General features: G+C 34.3%; 1 protein-coding gene across 1 annotated transcript in view; it reads left to right on the plus strand.

Annotated features, from left to right (window-relative positions):
- The window catches only part of LOC124634149 (transcription factor collier), a 52,310-nt gene that overhangs the window by 5,961 nt on the left and 26,827 nt on the right, over nucleotides 1-19,522 (plus strand). Inside the window, exons 3-6 of the mRNA XM_047169572.1 lie at nucleotides 1,005-1,068; nucleotides 3,232-3,287; nucleotides 8,419-8,492; nucleotides 9,978-10,046. Coding sequence (XP_047025528.1) covers nucleotides 1,005-1,068; nucleotides 3,232-3,287; nucleotides 8,419-8,492; nucleotides 9,978-10,046 — 263 coding nt within the window. The remainder of the gene's footprint in view (nucleotides 1-1,004; nucleotides 1,069-3,231; nucleotides 3,288-8,418; nucleotides 8,493-9,977; nucleotides 10,047-19,522) is intronic.

Here is a 19,522-nt window from a genome sequence, read left to right on the forward strand (position 1 = left end):
GATTTCTATTGTGTGCACAATACTTATTTACATAATACGCATGCGTGCTGGTGGCATGTGTTAAATTTTAACTTTGGAATTCTCGAAACTTGGACCTTTTTGGTGTTGGTCTACTTCATTATCAATGTTTTGAATTGATTGTAAGCCTCTTTAGAATGATGGGATGGTTGTTTTAAAGTGTTATTCTGTATGCGTTTAAAAGGGTCCGATAGACAGCTAAAAATTTAAAAAGCGTTGCTGTTCCACATGTTTCAATTACAGAATAGTTTAAATTCTTAGGCCATATTCGTTTCAAGCAACTAACCTTTCCTTCCTTCTTGATACATTTATTTTAAATATTACTAGAAAAGAACAGAAAACTCTTTTGTTACACGAAAACCAAATAGGTAACTGTGGATTCGACTTTTACATTTATTTAAAAAACCATACTTGATTAAAAATAAATAATACATGAAAAAAAAAAATTACGCACTGAACAATATAAAAATATAGGTTACTCTGTCTGTCGCCAGGGGGCGTGGAACGTTCACACGTCTTGTTTGTTGGCGTTGCGTTAATTATTCACATAGTAAACATTCATGTTCGCGTTTTTACCGAACGTGTGGCTCGCACTTTACTTATAAATGTTATTATTAAGTATACATATTTCGGATGGCGCTAGTTTTTTTTTGGTGTTTGATGAGTCTTCGTCTAAATAAAATAGGATTAGATCATTTTATTCTTAAATTTTAGACTTACTTATAATTAAGCTTTTTTCGTTGAAAAGTTACGCAGAAATATATTTTTAGGTCTTTATAATAATTTAGGCATACAAACAAGAAGTCAAGATCACGTCTAAATCGTGATAGCTAGGTACTAAAAATAGGCCTCTAAAAAATCTTGCGTACATTTTTCTGTCTTTGCTCACAATTAAGATAAAAATATTGTATATTGACGTGGCTGTATATACAATTACTTAAAAAATCCTCAAACTACGTTGGTCTAACGATAACATTTTGTTCCAGGAAGTTGAAGGGCAAAAGACGAACAATGGAATCCAGTACAGACTTCAATTACTTTATGCAAATGGTAAGTGACTATCTGCCACGTTTTGGGGTCAGCCCATGACTAAGTTCCGAGATACCGGACAAACCCCCCTTGTAAAGCTTGAAGAAAAACTTCAATTAAAATTAAATGACATACTTGTATTTAATTAACTTGAGATGATTAAATTTTAAAAGACATAGACACTGGCCAGTCTTTCAATTACTTATTTTCTGTCATAAAAAGTCTTGAGAAAGTTACGTATAATGGGCTGGAGTGAAAAATACACAGGCTTTTACTACCTAACTAATATGGGTGACTTTAAGTTTGATGCTATAAGTAGGACGATATATTAAAATTATTTTGATTTAAAAATAAAATGATGCGTAACTTAATCTGAGTATTACTACCGATGTCGACAATGACCATATCCAATTACCTCATATAGGTACACTCGCACTACAAACACGCTGTATGCAGTACAGTCGCCGACATAATGGTATAGAATAGATCGTGCACCGTCAATACAGTGATGTGCAAAGCATTATCGCTCGGTCGGGAGTCGAGATAAATAGAGAAATTAATTTAAAAAAATACATAGTTTTCGATAGTTAAAGATAACGTGTAAGTACATATAAGTCACTTAAACTAAATACTATAACCGAATCTAAACAATGACCATATAGCATTACCGCTATAGGTAGGTACACTTGCACTACAAACACGCTGTATGCAGTACAGTCGCCGACATAATGGTATAGAATAGATCGTGCACCGTCAATACATGTGCAAAGCATTATCGCTCAGTCGGGAGTCGAGCAAATATTGCCCGACTTGACTTCATTGTCGTACTGTCATGCGGGCTATTGTCGTCAATAGCTATTCAGGCCTCTAAGATGGCGCTTGCTAGTTTGAAATTAAAATATTTGAAGGATTTTTCCGAAAATCCTTGTCTTAATTTTATAATCAGTAACAGGTACCTATATGGAGAAATTAGATTGATTTAACTGATGGTTAAGTTTTGCTTGAATAAAATTTGGAAAAAGAAAAAGACAGTTTGGCTAGATTTGGTAGGTTTAACATTTCATTCTACTACATTGAGACTACTATTGTATTTTATACTACACGTATTTTTTTCTGGGTGGTAAAAAATGGACCTTAGAAAAAATAATATTAGCCGAATTTTTTGCGATAACCTCAAAATCGAAAACCTAATTTACACAAGCAATTATAGTCGTTATTCCGTAGCAAGAAGGCATAAATCAGAATGTAAACCTCAATCTCGTATTCAAGAGACGTCGCTGACAACACAGACTATACGCGATGGTCGCATTGTAAATATTTGCCGTCTTGCTAGACCAGGGATAATGGAAAATTGGCACAGAATAGCGGGCTCTTGGACTATGAATGACGACTGCATTGAAGCTCTTATACTATGATATTGGAGCGGGGGTTTGGTTAGGAAATAAGACGTAGTTGAATTTTTTAAAGGTGTTTTTTTGTTCAATTAGTCATTAGAAAGTTGGAATTTCACGAGTATTTCTAATAACAACTCTTATCTGTCATCGTTAAAAGCGTAATACATGTTACCTGTATTGTATTGATATTTTCTTGAAATTGCAGTCAACTGTGCAAGCAGGTTACTTGTTCAAAATCTATGATATTATCTCACAATTTTTTTTTATAATTATTTTTTTGAGTTGATTATAATCGGCTTATCAAAAAATAAGCTTCGGAAATAACACATAGGTTGCCTCAAACAGTTTTCAGCACGGAACTCTAAAAGGAGCGAAGCAAGCGTAGAGGCAATTCTAGGAGGTTAACAAATTGTGCAATGTCTGGTGCTACGCTGGCTACGCTCGTAGCCCGTAGCTTGCTACGATCTTTATTGCTACTATGTGTAAATGTTACTGTTTTATAGGAGCGAGAATTAGAACGATCTTAATATAAACACAACATGTTAGGAAACATACTGCTGCACTGTGTGTTGGTAATGTAATTATTTCTAATGTTTTTCTCTATCTCTATTAATTTTCAAACAATCAAAATAGGAATTCGAGGAAATAGGCATAAATTAAAATATATTTACATACGTACCAAAGTCAATTTTTACAAGTGATGCTAATATATAATACCTAATTTTGGGTTCAAAATCTAATCATAGCTCAGAAAATAAATAATTAATTTACATATTTTTATCTTCTACAGGTATTCGACAAGAACAAGACATATTTGTGCGACTTATCGATTCAGTTACAAAACAGGTGAGTTTTTGTACCTGTCATAATATTTTTTTAAATAGCTGCCTTATAAAAAAGTGGTAACAAATCTATAGATAATTGTAAGAAGCGTACTAAGAAGATGCTATGTGTAATATTAATTATGAAACGGCTACTAACAGACTGCAAGCCATTATTTCTCCAATGCAACTTTAGCATGCATTATACCAATTTCTCTATCAATTTACTTTACTTCGGCAGTACTAGGTAGCTCCACCCCACAGGCACGTGTCGGCCACGTGACAGCCACGCGATAGATTGTCATCGCCGACGTCCGATTAGACCCTAATCCACACGCCCCTTGGTCAACTAAATTGTATTGCGTTTGAGCACAATCATTATTATCTTTATCTCGTGTTACAATTTTATTTTTAGTTTAGAAATTTTGATAGGAACGTGTCATGTTGAATCGTTGAAAGGGTTATATCAGCTAGCTTTTGTATGTAGGTGTTAAGCCGCTTGTGAGACAAAATGTTTCATGGGAATTTTTAAAAGTACTTGGAACAGATGGTCAAAGTTACCAGCAGTTATAATATACCTAAGTTATCTGGAAATATAAGTAAACATAGGTACATTACTCTCATTACTTAAACATTTTTCAATGGGCGTGTACAATCTTATGCGATCGTAAACTTATATGCTTGCTTGCTATCTAAAAAAAATTGAAAGTGAAAACAAATAGAGTAGGTAATCCTGCATTTCAAAGTTTGGCTTTGAAAGGTCTGTAGAAACAATATTTTCAGGGCTTATTACAAGAACTCTAAATTCACAAACTCCAGAAACATTCGACTGCAATTATAAACACCACAAATAACAATATTAACTGCGGCATGATGAAACTTCACCACCTCACATATATAATTTCAACACGTCCTCTCTTAGTGTTGTGTAACAAGAGGCCAATTACCAAAGATTTATGTTGAGCACATAATTAACTTAGGCCGAACGTTGTTAACTAAGAATTACGGAATCGTATGTGGTACAGGTTGCAGTGTTTTGTTTATTGGGTGGGACGCGGTACGTTTATTATAAAGGATAAAAAAATATTGAAGGAAAAATCTAAAATATTTTGTTACATAACTGAAGCAAACGTAAGTTAAAATTGGGTACTTTATTCACAATTCATAACTACTACGAGTGCCGTATGTCATATCCAATTATAAATCTGGCTATAAATTAATATTAAAGTAGCAGGCTAGTCATAGAGCTAAAGACGTTTACAACTTACAGAACAAATGTATAAAGCTAATAAAAATAAAAATTGACTACCTAATTACATGAAAATTTACACAATTTTCCTTCAGAACTGTCCCACAAATCACACAATAATATACTAAGAAATAAATTGTATTCTATCAGAACCGCAAGCACGATAGTTTTGTTTTATGAGCGAGCAACAAATAAAATGTGTTCTGCAGTGGACCGGAGACTTGGAGTTGCATCGCGCGTGATTTACATGAGCGACAACGCATACAGACTGCAGAATTGTGCTGCACTCACACAAATGCAAGTCTTATTGGTGTGCACCTAGACGTGCCTGTGTGTATACATAGAAGGAATTTTCTAAAAATTACTGTCATTGTATTTTGTAGGTTATCTATGAATTTGTTTTGATATAATGTTGAAGACTGTTTTTGGGGTTAGAGTGGTTAGTGTTTTGTAAGAAAGGGATTTTTATTTCTCGTCATTACAAAATCGGCTTACTGAAATGCTGTCTTTGAACTTGAAGAAAAATTGGTCATATAACATCTTCGTTGAAGTTAAGTAAAAATCGAACAGCACAATTACAAGCTATTTAAATTTATTTTTTTTATTCAAGAGATCTCTTTGAAAACTTGTAACACACTAGTAAAATAGTGTAAAAGACAACAAGCGCTGTGATTTACGCACGAAGCAAAGACGCCTGGCAGCCTCGCAAGAACAGTTACTGTAGATATTTTCGTTATAACTGCAGTTCTACTTCCGTACAATTTATTTACTTACATTTCAGTGTATTTTTCGCAAAATTTGTTTTGAGTGAGCTATTTAAAATTATGTATTTGGGACGTCTAGGCATGTTTCCTAAGGGTATTTATCTTAACGTCACATGTAAGTGTTTAAGTTTACATTGTTTCTACCCAAATAAAGACTTAAGTTTATTATTGAGTTGACGTAAAAATATTAGACCAGTATATGACCTTAAAGCATTAGACCAATGAACAACCATACCATAACCACGATTATGATTCGGCCCATAACATAATTTCTGTAAATCTTACTTACCAGTAAAAGCATAGTACAAAATTCTTCACAAACCAGCTTCCGAAAGTCATTTTCTCAACAAAAGGCAACCAAATTAATATGTTGTTTGAACATCGTTAAATAAACACAATCATGCGGCCACGTGCACCGCGCACGCCTCTCTATTCAAACCTTGGACCATTCTATGGGATTTTGTCGAATCTCATTCGACGAACTATGGAGTCTATCTTAAGACTATACTCAAACAGAGGGTGAGCAGATTGGTATTTTAGATATTGATATGATAGTGATTTAGTATGGGAACACAAATAATCCGGTTGTTGTTCCTGTTTGGATAATGGGTCCGTAATTTTGAATACGGAATTGCAACAAAAATGTTCTCGAAGAGCATACTCACAGAACGACTCTGAAACATTGTGGAATTAAAAAAAATCGCCACCCTTTTTTACAAAGAAACATGGAATTTTAAACTACCAATTCAACTGAATAAAATTAATAACTCTTTGCACTCTTTTCAAAGGCCACCCTTTAAAAATGTCTAGAATTCCGCGCCCTATATTTCATACAGCACTTCGACATAATTCGCACACGAGGACTTTTGCTTATTCTTGTGTCTTACCAAAACAAGGGTTGCGTGTCCCGTTCGCATGCACTGCACGACATTAGCTGATTGCCATGTGCCCACAGCCTAACGTTTTAATACAATTAAATCGACCGCAAGTCACTATTACCCGAACATCTTTTCATCGCCATTTTTGTGAACGACTCTTTTGCGTGTCACTCGGTTTGTCCGGACTTATTAAGATAATGTTACGTGACATTTTCGATGATTACCTCCTTGTTTCAATCTGTTTTGTTCAATCATTTTGATAGTGGAGTAAAGAGGTCACTTTTGATTTAGCAACTTACTAACATCACTTTTGGAAATACTGTCTCCAAATTCAGTTTTTTTTCAGATGAAATTACTAAAAATTCAATCACACATAAATTTATGCCTATGCAAAAAACTGAACTAAATTTATGTTAGTTACTTCCTTATTTAATATTAATAGTAATTTTAAGCAACAATGAATGAAATATACAATTTGAGTAATAGGTAATATAGCTACTTCGGCATATATTATAATTAACTTCCAAATCACTGAAAACAAAACGGCACAATTAATCCTCTAATTACAAAACATGAAACTACATCCCACAGTAGCTACAATTTTTTTAAATCAGCACTAATTCCCCAGAGATTGAATCCCATGCGACGGTCTATGCCCAGCGCTGCGACCCAGACATCCTGGGGGATCGTCTCAATTCAACCGGCTGAACTTGAAAAATGTTAGTTCACACTATCTGCTCCTAGTGTTTTTATTCTCACCAAAGAACTGTTGAGAGTTACAACTGCTCATACTTTTGAGAATGCGCGACTTTTTGATAAAAGCAACCTTCTGAGTTCCAACGAAACGAGTTACATCGTTAGGCAGTTGTTTTGTTTTTTGAGATACTTTTGTAGCGATTTGGATGATATTAAAATTGTATAAATCTAAGACTATAAAACCACTGGTTATTTACTGTGGTTATTTACTTTATGTTTTAAATAATACTTACTGATCAATGGAATATTTCTCTATTTACAGCCATGATTGTTTGGACCAATTTAAATAACAAATTACTGCTGTTAGCACCATGGCTTGTAGTCAAACTAAGTAAATTTATAGTTTCGGAACTATTTACTATTATTTTATTTTTAGTAATATTTTCCGCTCCCCATCATATTCCCAAACTACCAGTATGACAAAGTTATACAAAATCGATTTGATTTACAACAACACCTGATCCCGACCCCTTACTTAAGCCGAATGCAGAAAATACGACCCCAAAGCTATTTTGGTGTTCCTAAATACTTTTGTATGACCCTTAGATACCTATTACAATGTACAAAGCTAAGTCCTTATAAATCCATGGTACAAAAGATGATAGTACCCCTGTTTCATATTCAATTAAATATTTTGTCAGGGATGAAAAAATCTATTTCGGATTTAGGGGATCAGGCTAATGTTGCAAGTGTAAGTAATAGTTGTACAAATTGTTGTACTTTTGTGGACAAATATGTGATTTTTTCCATACTTGTAGTTGGTGTAATATTTATAAGATGTTACTATAATACATATATGAGTATGCATGTAGTTTCTTGCCGGTTTATCTCCATGAGTTCTTGGAACCATTAACCGAAGTTTGAAGATTAGAGCCGGACTATTTATTTACCCGTGAATGTTGTACAGAGCCTGAATACTTTTTACAGATTTTTTTCAATATTAAAAGCGACAATTTTAATTTAAAGATTGTGAAAGAACACTGTTATTTACCCTCTTACATTGAGGGTTGCCAGTAATTAGTTTTTATTAGATAAACATGAAGTACTCATGTTAGAGCTCCTGAATGTTGCCAGATGAAAATATTCAAGACCAGTTTATTTTTCATAGTATTTTATATACCTCATGTGAGTTATGAAACATGAAGTTTTTATTGATTTTTAAAAATTGTTATCTCGTTCGTGAATTCAATGCGGGAATTATGCAAATAAGTTTTTGGTTTAGATAATAAAATGCAATAATTATGCATGCGAGGGTGCATGAATTAGCAAAAGTAATAACTTGATGAAGACGGCCCAACTTATCTTATCTGTTCGACGATTTTTAATTTAATGTTCTTCTGTCCCTAATTTATAATTTAGGTTAATTATATTTTTGAGTCATAATTTAAAACTATGATCAATGATAAAACTGAGTTTTTAATTAGAAGTTATAGTAAGTAATTTATTATATTTTAAATCTGACTAAAATAATTGTGAAAAGTGAGTATTAATAGTGTATTTTTGTTTCAGCCAATCGTGTATGAAGGACAAGATAAGAATCCAGAAATGTGCAGGGTATTACTTACACATGAAGTTATGTGCAGGTAAGATATGCATTTTTCTAGGAAAATATAAACTATAAAAGTGGTCGAATGTAATAGTATCCAATTCTCAATTTTATATTCGATTCCATATTCAAAAACTGATCACAACAAGTCACGCACACATGTGCAACTTATATTCGTAGAAACGTACGCGACAGTCATTTGTCATAAATATTGACTCCCAAAATATTATTGCACGGTCATGTTTCTTCAAACGGCAGGCTTTTGTGGCTATTCACGATACGACTGTGTCAATACTTTTTGAATTGGTCATAATGTAAAAGCAACGTCCCTTTTTAAGACGGGCTTACGTTATTTCTTTTAACATCACGGACAAGCCTAAGAATATTTTATTTAACCAATTATTACTTAGATATGAAGCGGTATTTACCTGAAAAAAAAAATGTTTCTTAAAAGAGAGTGAAGTAACTACATTTATCCGACTAGAAGTTTAAAACAAGTTTAGTAGTACAAATGTAAACAAGCAACAACAGTTGTACACAGACGCATCTTGTAACTTCCTAATTACGAGCAGGCGAACAAAGAAATGAGCGTCCTTATTAATTTAACCATTTGTTTGGGGTGGTTTTTCCGCTCGTAAACGTACTGTGTCTCGCCACTTTGTCAATGTGTGGGTGTGTGACGATGGGGCTTCGCGTCAGTGTGAGCAATTAAAATTTTATTCCACCTTAGACTGTGTATCGTTGTCTCTTTTTGCTGGATATGTGCGTCTTTGTCGGTCGTCTTCAGGGGAGGAGTCTCTAGGGAGTCTGTCCTTTCAATGTCTTTGCCCTTTGCGTCAAGAAAGCCCGGTAGGGCGCGTGCACCGTATTGTTTGTTTAACGTGGATACGCCGGTTGATAAGTTTTTTGATCCTTATAGGAACTTTGCTTTACAAATGCAATTTTTCTTCTGCTTATAGACGTTGTTAGTAACCAGTTTTACTATCCAGACGGTAATACGTATGTACGCACAATTTGACTAGAGTTAAACATTAAATTAATCGGTCAAGACGATTACCTACCTATATGCAAACTTGGCATTTATAATAGAAACTATTTACAACTTCATAAAAATAGGAATCAAAAAGTTCAGCACCATTACTATTTTCACATTTTAACTTTTAATAAATTAAGTTCCAAAATACATTTTTTTACAATACTTTTGTTCAACCAACAAAATCCATAAGAATTATAAATCGTCTGGGTTCTGAGTGACATGATGCATCTAAACCCTACGATACGTTTACTGGTACTTTATTGATTTTTATCCCCAAAACGGATAGGTATCCCTTTAAGAGTGCGCCGCTAAAGGTACCGGGGGATCGCCCTAATGTGTCCCTATATTGACAATTTATTGCATTTTCTGATGTTATTTGTAAAATATTTTTTGAACCATTCGCTGAAAAATGATATTCTTCATATCCAAAAATAATGTTAGTTTTTTTTGTGATACTTTTGAGTTAAATATATAATTTGTTTGCAGTCGGTGTTGTGACAAGAAGAGTTGTGGTAACAGAAACGAAACGCCTTCCGATCCAGTTATCATCGACCGGTAAGTTAAGACACTCAATAATATTCAGTCTGAACCAATGACTGCCTTACTAAATTTCAAAACAATTGTTGAATATTAAAATTGATACCACTTTACACGCTACTAAATACCTCATAATTTATTCAAATGACTACACATTACAGCAACGCTCATACATTAGGCTCTCTCCAAGCTTCCTAGTCACAGTGCACTCAATAATTCAACAAAAACACCGAACTATAACAAAAACACATTTCAAAGTTCATTGAACACTAAAACAATAGAGTGGCGTTTGTTAAAATTCCGTATTCGAGAGTTCGCGGCGATTCATCAGGCTGCAATGACGGCAATCTCGAAACTTTCCCGAGGCAAATGCATTTTCGCGATACAAAACTTTTGAGGCTCTCAGTTTGCATTGTATTTTTATTGCGATCGCTGCTGCCAGATATCTATTGCGGAGTTTTTGTTCGGGAAATTTTATTGAAAGAGAGTTTGTTTTTGCGTTTTCGTCGCCATGTGAAATGTGTTTGATAAAGTTTGACTGTCGGAGTTATAAATAGAATAGGGAAATGTCATTGTGATTCCGGCGTATAGTTTGAGAATTTTATTTTATTTAAAAAACAGTTTTAACTTCCAAAAAGGTATGCAATGCTCTTAATTTTTTGTTTATTGTTCTTAGACTTATTTATAAGGCAATCAGAGTACCTACCGTAGACACAGGTACACCCACAATATTTCGGCAGTCATCAATCAGGGGGTACCTACAAACAACTGAATAAAAACAAAAGCTGCACGAAATTGAGCTCACATCGGTCTCACGCTGAGCCATTCGGGCTTCTGATGTAGAACAGTGTCGGGAGGAACGGCAGCTAATCAGACTGACAAATATCGAAAATTTCAATAGAGCTGCGGCCACTATTGATACGAAGGGGTCGCGGGGCGTTTTCTATATTTTTTTTTATTTTCGGCCTTTTTCGGGAATTCAATAGAGATAGGCGTCTCTCGTTTGGAACGACGTTCGATATTTGAAATTTAGGGTTGGCAATGATTTACCTGAGGGAGTTTCTTTTATTTTGGTGGTTTTATTTTTAAGTAATTAATAAACGATGATGTCTTGTAAAAGTGACAGGAAAATGTGTATTTAAAGGATAAAACATACTCCTATCTAATTAAAAAATATTAATTTTACAAAAGTATTTTTTTTTATTGGATAGTATCGATATAACGGTTCCCAAAAAATAGATATGAGTAAAAACTTTCCACATAAGAATTACTTTAATAAATAAACCTACCTACGTATTAAAATCATTGTGAAATTTTGAAATGATAAAAGGCATTAACTAAGTATATTATTATTTTGTACCATCGTATATCTAGAAAATCTATAGGTAATTTTCGTTTACCAACCCTATCCACCAAACGTCGCGCGTCGGTTTTGTAATTCGCTCGATTCAAATTTTTTCTACCTTGGAAACAAAAAATCAACGGTTGGCCTTTGTGCCAACTTTCCTTTGGTTTTCGGCGCATGAAGTTGATCGTGGAAATTCTCCCTCACCACCAATAAAACTTGTGATTTTTTGAACGTTTGATGTATCTAAATTAAACTCTGTTTTTTGATGTTCATTATTAGGCCGCAATTTTTCAGATAAAGGGATTTTTTGTATGAATATTTATTGTTGTTTATGATCGGTGGAGAAATGAAATGGTTCCCTTTACAACGATGCGCATATAAAAAAATAACACAGTAGATAAGTACCTACATTCGTTTTACAAAATATCCGTTCAAAAATTCAATTTCGAAAAATGTAGTGCACTTTGAACTACACACAATTTAGACGGATTAACGTCAAGCATCAAGTACTATCACTGTCACAAGTGACTAGTACACGCAGCAATATCCATCAGCCATTCATGTACACTGGCCTCGCCCGCGGTACACTCGCGAACTAATGTGATAATTGAAATTGTGCAATTGCGTGCGAAACGCCCAACACCGAATTCATTACAGTCGTGTTTTTTGCAATTTGTTTTTTTTCTCTCTGTTTCACTTTTTGCAGTGTCGCTGCTAGTGAAATGATACGTTTTCCGATGGTTTAATTATTTTATGCATGCGTCATCATATTGCGTCGTCTTTTTACTTAGCAAATGGACGTATTATCATAAAAGTTGTTTTTATTAGTGGCATACTTTTAGTAGTAGTGTATTAGAGTAGGCGCTTTTGGCTTATGACAAAGTTTTATACCATCAACAATCACAATTTGCAACTCAAACGCCACAGACTGTGTTTGTAAACAGCCAGAGTTGATAATCGAACTCTGACAACCAAATAAGTCAGAGATCGTCAACATTTAAACATCTACATACGTTCTTACAATCGGAAACAAAACTCGGAACAACACTCTAAACCGTTCGTGTATCGATAACACGGCGAATAATTGACGTAACGGTAAAAGCAGGCAACAATCCAGAACCCTACGAATCAGCAGCAATTTGTTAAGTGGATTTTTGGCCGAGACACGCTCGCGGCTCGTTGCGCTTCTGTACACAATTTCATTATCTCTGCCCGCGTGCCCGGCCGAATCTACTATTAACTTATGCGATACTGTTGGCTATGGTTATTTTTTCGATGTATTTTTTTTATAATATTTTTTTTGCATTTTATTTTTGAGTTTTTTTAAGTATTTAGTTTTTTTCATAATATGTATTTTTAATTTTGAGCACTTGTTTACATGACATAAGAATGGAAGTATATTTTTTAACTCTTCAGTATTGTTTTATTAGCTGATACAAAAAAAAAGTTTGAAGCATTTTTTTTTTAAGTTAAGTTACACAATTTTGATTATAACATTCGCTTATAAATTTTCAACCAATTACCCAGATTAAAAAATAGACAAATTAAAATGCAATCAAGCTCACATAAAATCATAGAAAACACCCCTCAATTTTGTCTGTAAGTACTACCGTTTACTGGGCAGGTACTTTACAAGATGGACTTTACCAAATCAATTCGGGCCCACGCAAACGTCCCCTACGCAATCACTTAAGAATTTTATGAACCGTAATGATTAAGATGTTTTGTCGCACTTGAGTTTAAAATCGTGTATGAGGGGCTTAATCGCAGGACTACTAAAACATATTGTGACTGGAATAGCTATTAAAGGATTAGTTAAAAAGATTGCTTATTGAAATTGGGGTTGTAATTAATTGAGCAGCGTGAGAGTTGGGTTTTAGAATAGTTACATGTTACAGAATACTGCACTTTAATGTATGTACCTATAGATGTGTGTATGAATACAAAGTCGGTGGCTTCAAACTTTTACTTACGCATTTAATTTTTTTGTGTTTACACGTAATTGTTTTTGGGTAGGCAAATTATACAATAGAAAAATGCATAAATGTTACTTTCAATTTTTATAAAATAAAATATATTTATTTCAGAGTAAATGGATTGTCGAACATAGTATAAAATGTTAAACTATTCTTTTGAATATTAAGACTATTTAAAACACTAAAATTAAGACTAATTCGAATAACTTCCCACTTCCCAGTGTCTCTTTAAGATAAATTAACCCTGTAATGTAATTCAATCGACTTGCAATTCAATTTTGTCTTCTATGATCTTGTATAAAGGTCCTTTTTAAATGTCAAACTTGGTAAAAGGGCAAAAAGTCCGGTTTCTATCGACATATGGGCAACATCTATATTACAATGGGATCTTTACACCCTATTTCGGGTGCGACAAAATCGATTTCCAATTCGACATGACCCTTGTGCTCCTGGTTTGATAGAGACATATTTTGGATATAAATGTACTGGTAGCACCATAGAAATAAATCGAAATTAATACGATTAAACGACTCGTGAAAAAGGGTTGAAATGATTCGGGGTTCTTGCAAGGGATCTTAGAAGAATCATAATTGTTTCTTTGCCTAACAAGAGTATTGAAATATTTGAAAATCTTACAGTTATCGATCACCAAACCTGTAACTAATAAACATTTATATAGAGAAGAAAAGACTCATACGACAATTCGCTATTATCAAACTCCAAAAACTCTCAGTTTCGAACGTGAAATCCTAATTTTAATTTAAACTGACGTAACTAAGAGGACGGTTCTATCGGCTGCAGTTTTCCGGTGATTTTCGGTCTCGTGAACGTCGGTGTGAGGGAATCACGGCTATTATATTATCTCATTAGACACGGCGCGCCGCCAACCACCCGCCTCTTTCTTCTCGCCAAATAAATTCCTTTTACGTCTGATATCTCTATTACCTTTTTTGTTTTGATACTTATCTCGATATCTTTCAAGACTACCTTTATTCGACCCTGCTTTATTTTTATTACAAACTATTTCTCTCTTTACATTAAAACCATGCAGGCGCAGAAAACCAGTGTTATTTATCAGGCGCAGAAAACCAGTGTTAACGCGAAACTATAAATTTATATTACAAATAGTTTCCAACTAAAAGTTTATTGGTGCACGACTTCGGAACGGCTCGGTTTGCAGTTACCCTGAGAAAGTTTCCATAACTTCATAAGTCCCTTAATTAATAGCTTTGGACTTTCTTCTGTTCGCAGAGAAAGGGGAATTTGGTTTACCGTACTTTTTATTGGGTATGATTGTAATATTATCCCATTCGTTTTTCATTTTGAACAAATATATTTTCCAGATTAATGCCATGCTTATTGAAAGAGATTAGAGCGAAGGTATGCAGAAATAAATTGTACATTCTGATCAGTCTCAAACAGTAGCAACATTTTATACATTTCACGTCAAATTACACCACTTATCCCGTTAAAACGACACTAACACAAGTAAACACAATACAAATCACACAAATCTGTACAAAAAGCGGAGGCGGCAACAAAAGAATTCGGCACACTTACAGTGTAATGTAAACCAAAAAAGAAAACTGGTCCCAAAAGCATACCGTTGGGAATACTCGCGCGCTCCGTTCGGCCCGATACAGACACGACGACTGGTGATTAGGCTTCTTATCCACGAGATAGCGACAGAAACTGTGCAAGACTTAACAACTAGGACCGTTTTCTTATTCCCTCCGACCAAGCATTTTCTTGCCCGCCGACTTATCTAATGCTACTGTTCAGCTTAAAATTCCTATGTAATATTAGCGGCTAACTTTCGTAGCTCATGAATTTTATCCTGCGTATTAAATTTTGGATATAATTAACATGGTTATTTAAGTTCCTGTCTAAAAATGATAGCATAAATTATTGAAATATACTCCAAAAATCAATAAATCATATTATTTCCGTAATGAGACGTCTCATTTCTGATTTATATCTGCGTATTGGTTGCCCCCCGATTTTCTACTCGATAAGTCCGGGTGGTGATCGTAAATTGAAATATGATAAAGTCGCAGTAATAAGCTCTCGTAATCGTATCGACCCTCTGGCTGAACGCGCTCCAGTGACGACGGGAAAAAATTGCACGAACCTAATTTGGTAGTTTATATTGTAAATTAGGTATAAATTCACATAGTACTTATATCAGTAGCTCATTAATTATTATCATTTCTATTATCTTTCAACGCAAATCTTTTCCTGGAAGCGCCTTTTATTCCACAATGTTCGGGTCTTCTATCTCAATTCCGACCTCATTCCCGATTCCAATACGTGATTCGTCGGTTCGCAAATTATTCGGTGAAAATTCACCATCTCGTTAGAATGTGCGATCCGGTCGGGCGCGGCGAGCCAACCGCTTGATAAATTGTCTGGAATAATAATGATGAATTGCAACTAGTCCGATCCCAATGTACGATCTAATCTATGGAGCTATTTTAGAACTACATACACATGTACGTTTTAGAATATATAAAACGCCTTATTCTACATATAAATATAATTTTGAGTTTATTTTTAATTTAGCAAGAAATAAGAGTATTTAATTCTCCCAGATATGATTTCTAATTAAATTATATTGGACGGTTTATATAACGTAGAGCTCGACAAAATTACTTCAAATTAGCGACAAATCTATTAAGAATAGGACGTCTCGAGCCCATTTAATTAGTGACTGGGTTTTATCATCCGCCCTCCTTCCTACCACTCGTTGAGAATTTCAACTGTAATACTGCCATATTGGCGAAGCTTAAATAATATTGGGCGTATCTAATAATAGACGTTCTTTTGTAATTTATATTTTCCTGTATCTGAGTGTATCTTTGTGGGTGTTTGTGGTAGATATCTGGTTTTATGTGTATTCATTCATTAGTGTTGGTCATAAAAGCGGTAATGTAAAAGCATCATTAAATTTAAATAGAAATTCACGCGTGACATCTCCTTTGAAGACAAACACACCCAGTACTTGGTAGTAAAACAAACTAAAGTTAATTGTCGCTTTTATGATGACATCGCGTGAGTTGGGTTCAGATAGCAAACAAATTGTTACTTTTATTCCGACACTGATGTAGTAAGGTCGATGCTAGGATACGGCATTCTTATTAATCCTGTCGTTTTGTTATAATCCTACTTATATTATAAATGTGAAAGTTTGTGAGAATGTATAGATGTATGTTTGTTATTCAATCACGCAAAAACGGCTGGACTGATTTGATTGAAATTTGGTATGCAGATAGGTGATACCCTGGATTAACACATAGGCTACTTTTTATCAACACACCACGCGGGCGAAGCCGCTGGCGGAAGCTAGTATATAATACGATACATACACTCATTTATTAAAGCTTATTTTGTCACGTCATCATCTTCAAGTCCGTTAACATTTTTATCTCAACAGAAAGACAGCTTTTATTTGTGAATCATAAGCGACAGTTACATATATATACATTTAAGATTTTATATAATTACTGGTCTGTATTTTAACAGCTTTAGTACTCCATGTCATAGACCGTTTAAATTTAATCTTCCGTCACATAGCCACAAAAAGCAAAACATCACTTAAATTCAATTTATACGAGTGGCTCATTCATTTGTTTATCTAGATTTGTATGTAATCATGCCTTTTACTTGATTGATAGCATCTCCAATCTTCTTCAATTTTACGTTTAGTTAATTGCGGCTTTCGAATCGACCCTGTTATATCGTAACCACTGTTTTATATCCATTAACTTGATGACAGTGAGTTTTGTCATTAGGACTGCTACAGATTTTTTTGGGGATACTTATTACTTATATTTTGATTTTTATTACATGTTAACGGCGTCAGTAATTGTATTTCATACCACTTTAAGTGGAACGGTCAAAGTGCACTGCTATTAATGCGCCAATTATTGTTGCTGTAAAAATATGAAAATATTTTTCATCGTACCTTTCTTTATTTTTTCTAAAACAATCTTCTCAAACTTACCCGATCGAACTGAAAATCACTGCACCCATCAACAGAAATCTCATTCTGCATAACAATTTACAAATTCAAAACATGAGCAAACCCATCTCCACTTAGGATCGCAAGCATATGCATAGGAGCAGTTAGTACCCCCCCTTAGGGGCTCCAAGACGTCAGCGCGTTTAAGCGCCAATTAATTATTAAGGAACACTGAGCTTCCTTTGGCTCTTTGACGGCGACTGTACAACAATGTGGCTGACTCTCGTGATTGGCTGCTTTGTAAATTGCATTAACGTGGTTTGCTTGTGTGTTTGTTTACTCGTATTATAATGATGCGAGCACTGTTTATTGGGTTTCGGTTGAGGGATAATGGAACAAGTGACGTGGTTTAAGACGTTGGAATGGTGTTGATGAAAATTAGGTCTTACATATTTTTAATCGAGTTCCCAAAAAGGAGGAGGGTCTCAAATCGGCCGGTATGTTTTTTAAACTACCTCATTTTTGGGCTTGTATTATTTGTATTGACGAGACCTTTGCAATAGTGAAGGTTTGGACCTGACCTGATGATGGAGACCAGAGAAGGTCGAGGGAGCTCGACAACTGAAAATGAAAACTACCTCGTGTTTGGGCTTATATTCTTCGAATCAATGAGACCTTACCAGTTATGTGGATAGTGACCTATTCCTTTCACTGAAAATCTGAAAATAAAAACTTTTTTACAAAAAAATATAACCGACTTCCCAAAACACTAAAAAGCGAAAAAAAAATAATTTGAGGTGCATCGGCCTAGTTTGTTAGACATTCAAATAGTACTTTATTTACAATAAAAAAAAAACTTTTACAGAACGCCACTTGCCCCACAAAGATTTTCGAAGTTAAAGGCACTCCATCGACATATCACAATAACTTACTATACGAAGAGAGCATTTTTAAAATGTATTTTGGCAAACATGTCGTAGGGGTCGTCTTTGATGGAAGCGCGTTCAATTGTCAGTTGTAAATTCAATTTTCACTTTATATTGCTAGTTTCACATATCGAGGGGTGATATTAGATACACATCTTTTGCACACTAGATGGTATCGTGCACTTTTGTAATCCATTTTGCAGTACTTTTAGGCTTTGCAATTAAGGGGCACGGTTTTAAGGGTTGATTTGTTTTGCATTAGAATTCGTGTTATGAATGGAATTGTTGCCAATGATACCTTTTGTATTAGAAGTCGTTTACGTCACTTTTTGCGCTTTTAAGTTGACTTCTGCTCTCTATGCCATCATTACTCTTCACAAGAAAATAAATTAACAATTCAGTGACTCAGAAATGTATTTAGAAGTAGATCCGAAATTATTTTTATTTATAAATCGTTATTTGTTCTTGAAAAGAAATCACACTTAATCTATAAAATCCCAAAATTGCTCAATATCCCATACAGAGAGAACCCTAGCATTTTTAACTCTGGCAAAATGTGCGTATAAGGAAGAAATTCGGTTATACGCCAACTGGGGTAGATTAAATTGCATTGAGCTACCCATTAACGCCTTGTCAGATCGGGTTACGATTTATATATTTGATAAATCGGATATATTGCTGCGAATACAGAGATAAAGATTTCATCGAATTATTGAGAATCTTGGATAGCTTATTGATTAATTTAGCATAGAAGGACAGCTTATCAAAAATGTGCCACAATATTGTTATATCTATACCTTCTGAGACAATAGTAGTTTTTTTTTTATATATCTTTCGTGTATAAAGTACTGGATTCATATCTTAATGTTTTCTCGAGCATCAGTATTTGTAAACAGTAATTTACAAATGAAACACTTTTAACACGAACATTTTCTTACACAAAGTTCCTACACATTTTGTTTTCGTTTGTCTTACATTTTTTCCCGTTGTCACGGAGAGTTAATGAAAGAATTAGCTTTCATTACAACTGATACGATTCCTTAAAGGGATTCCCGAATGAAGATGAAGTGCCTTCGTAACCTTTCTGATAGCTAAGGATCAATGTGGGAGAGGCCGTCCTCTTATCTCTGATTAGTTTTTGGCGACATATAAAATGCTGTTAGTACCAACACTTACAGCGGTTTCAACCACTCATATTATTTATTGAATGATTCAAAAACCTTTATCAATTAATCAAAAGTTTAAAATTTAATCTTATTACGGATATGAAACGTTAAACACAA

This window comes from Helicoverpa zea, chromosome 10, assembly GCF_022581195.2.
Source record: "Helicoverpa zea isolate HzStark_Cry1AcR chromosome 10, ilHelZeax1.1, whole genome shotgun sequence".
Taxonomy (NCBI): domain Eukaryota; kingdom Metazoa; phylum Arthropoda; class Insecta; order Lepidoptera; family Noctuidae; genus Helicoverpa; species Helicoverpa zea.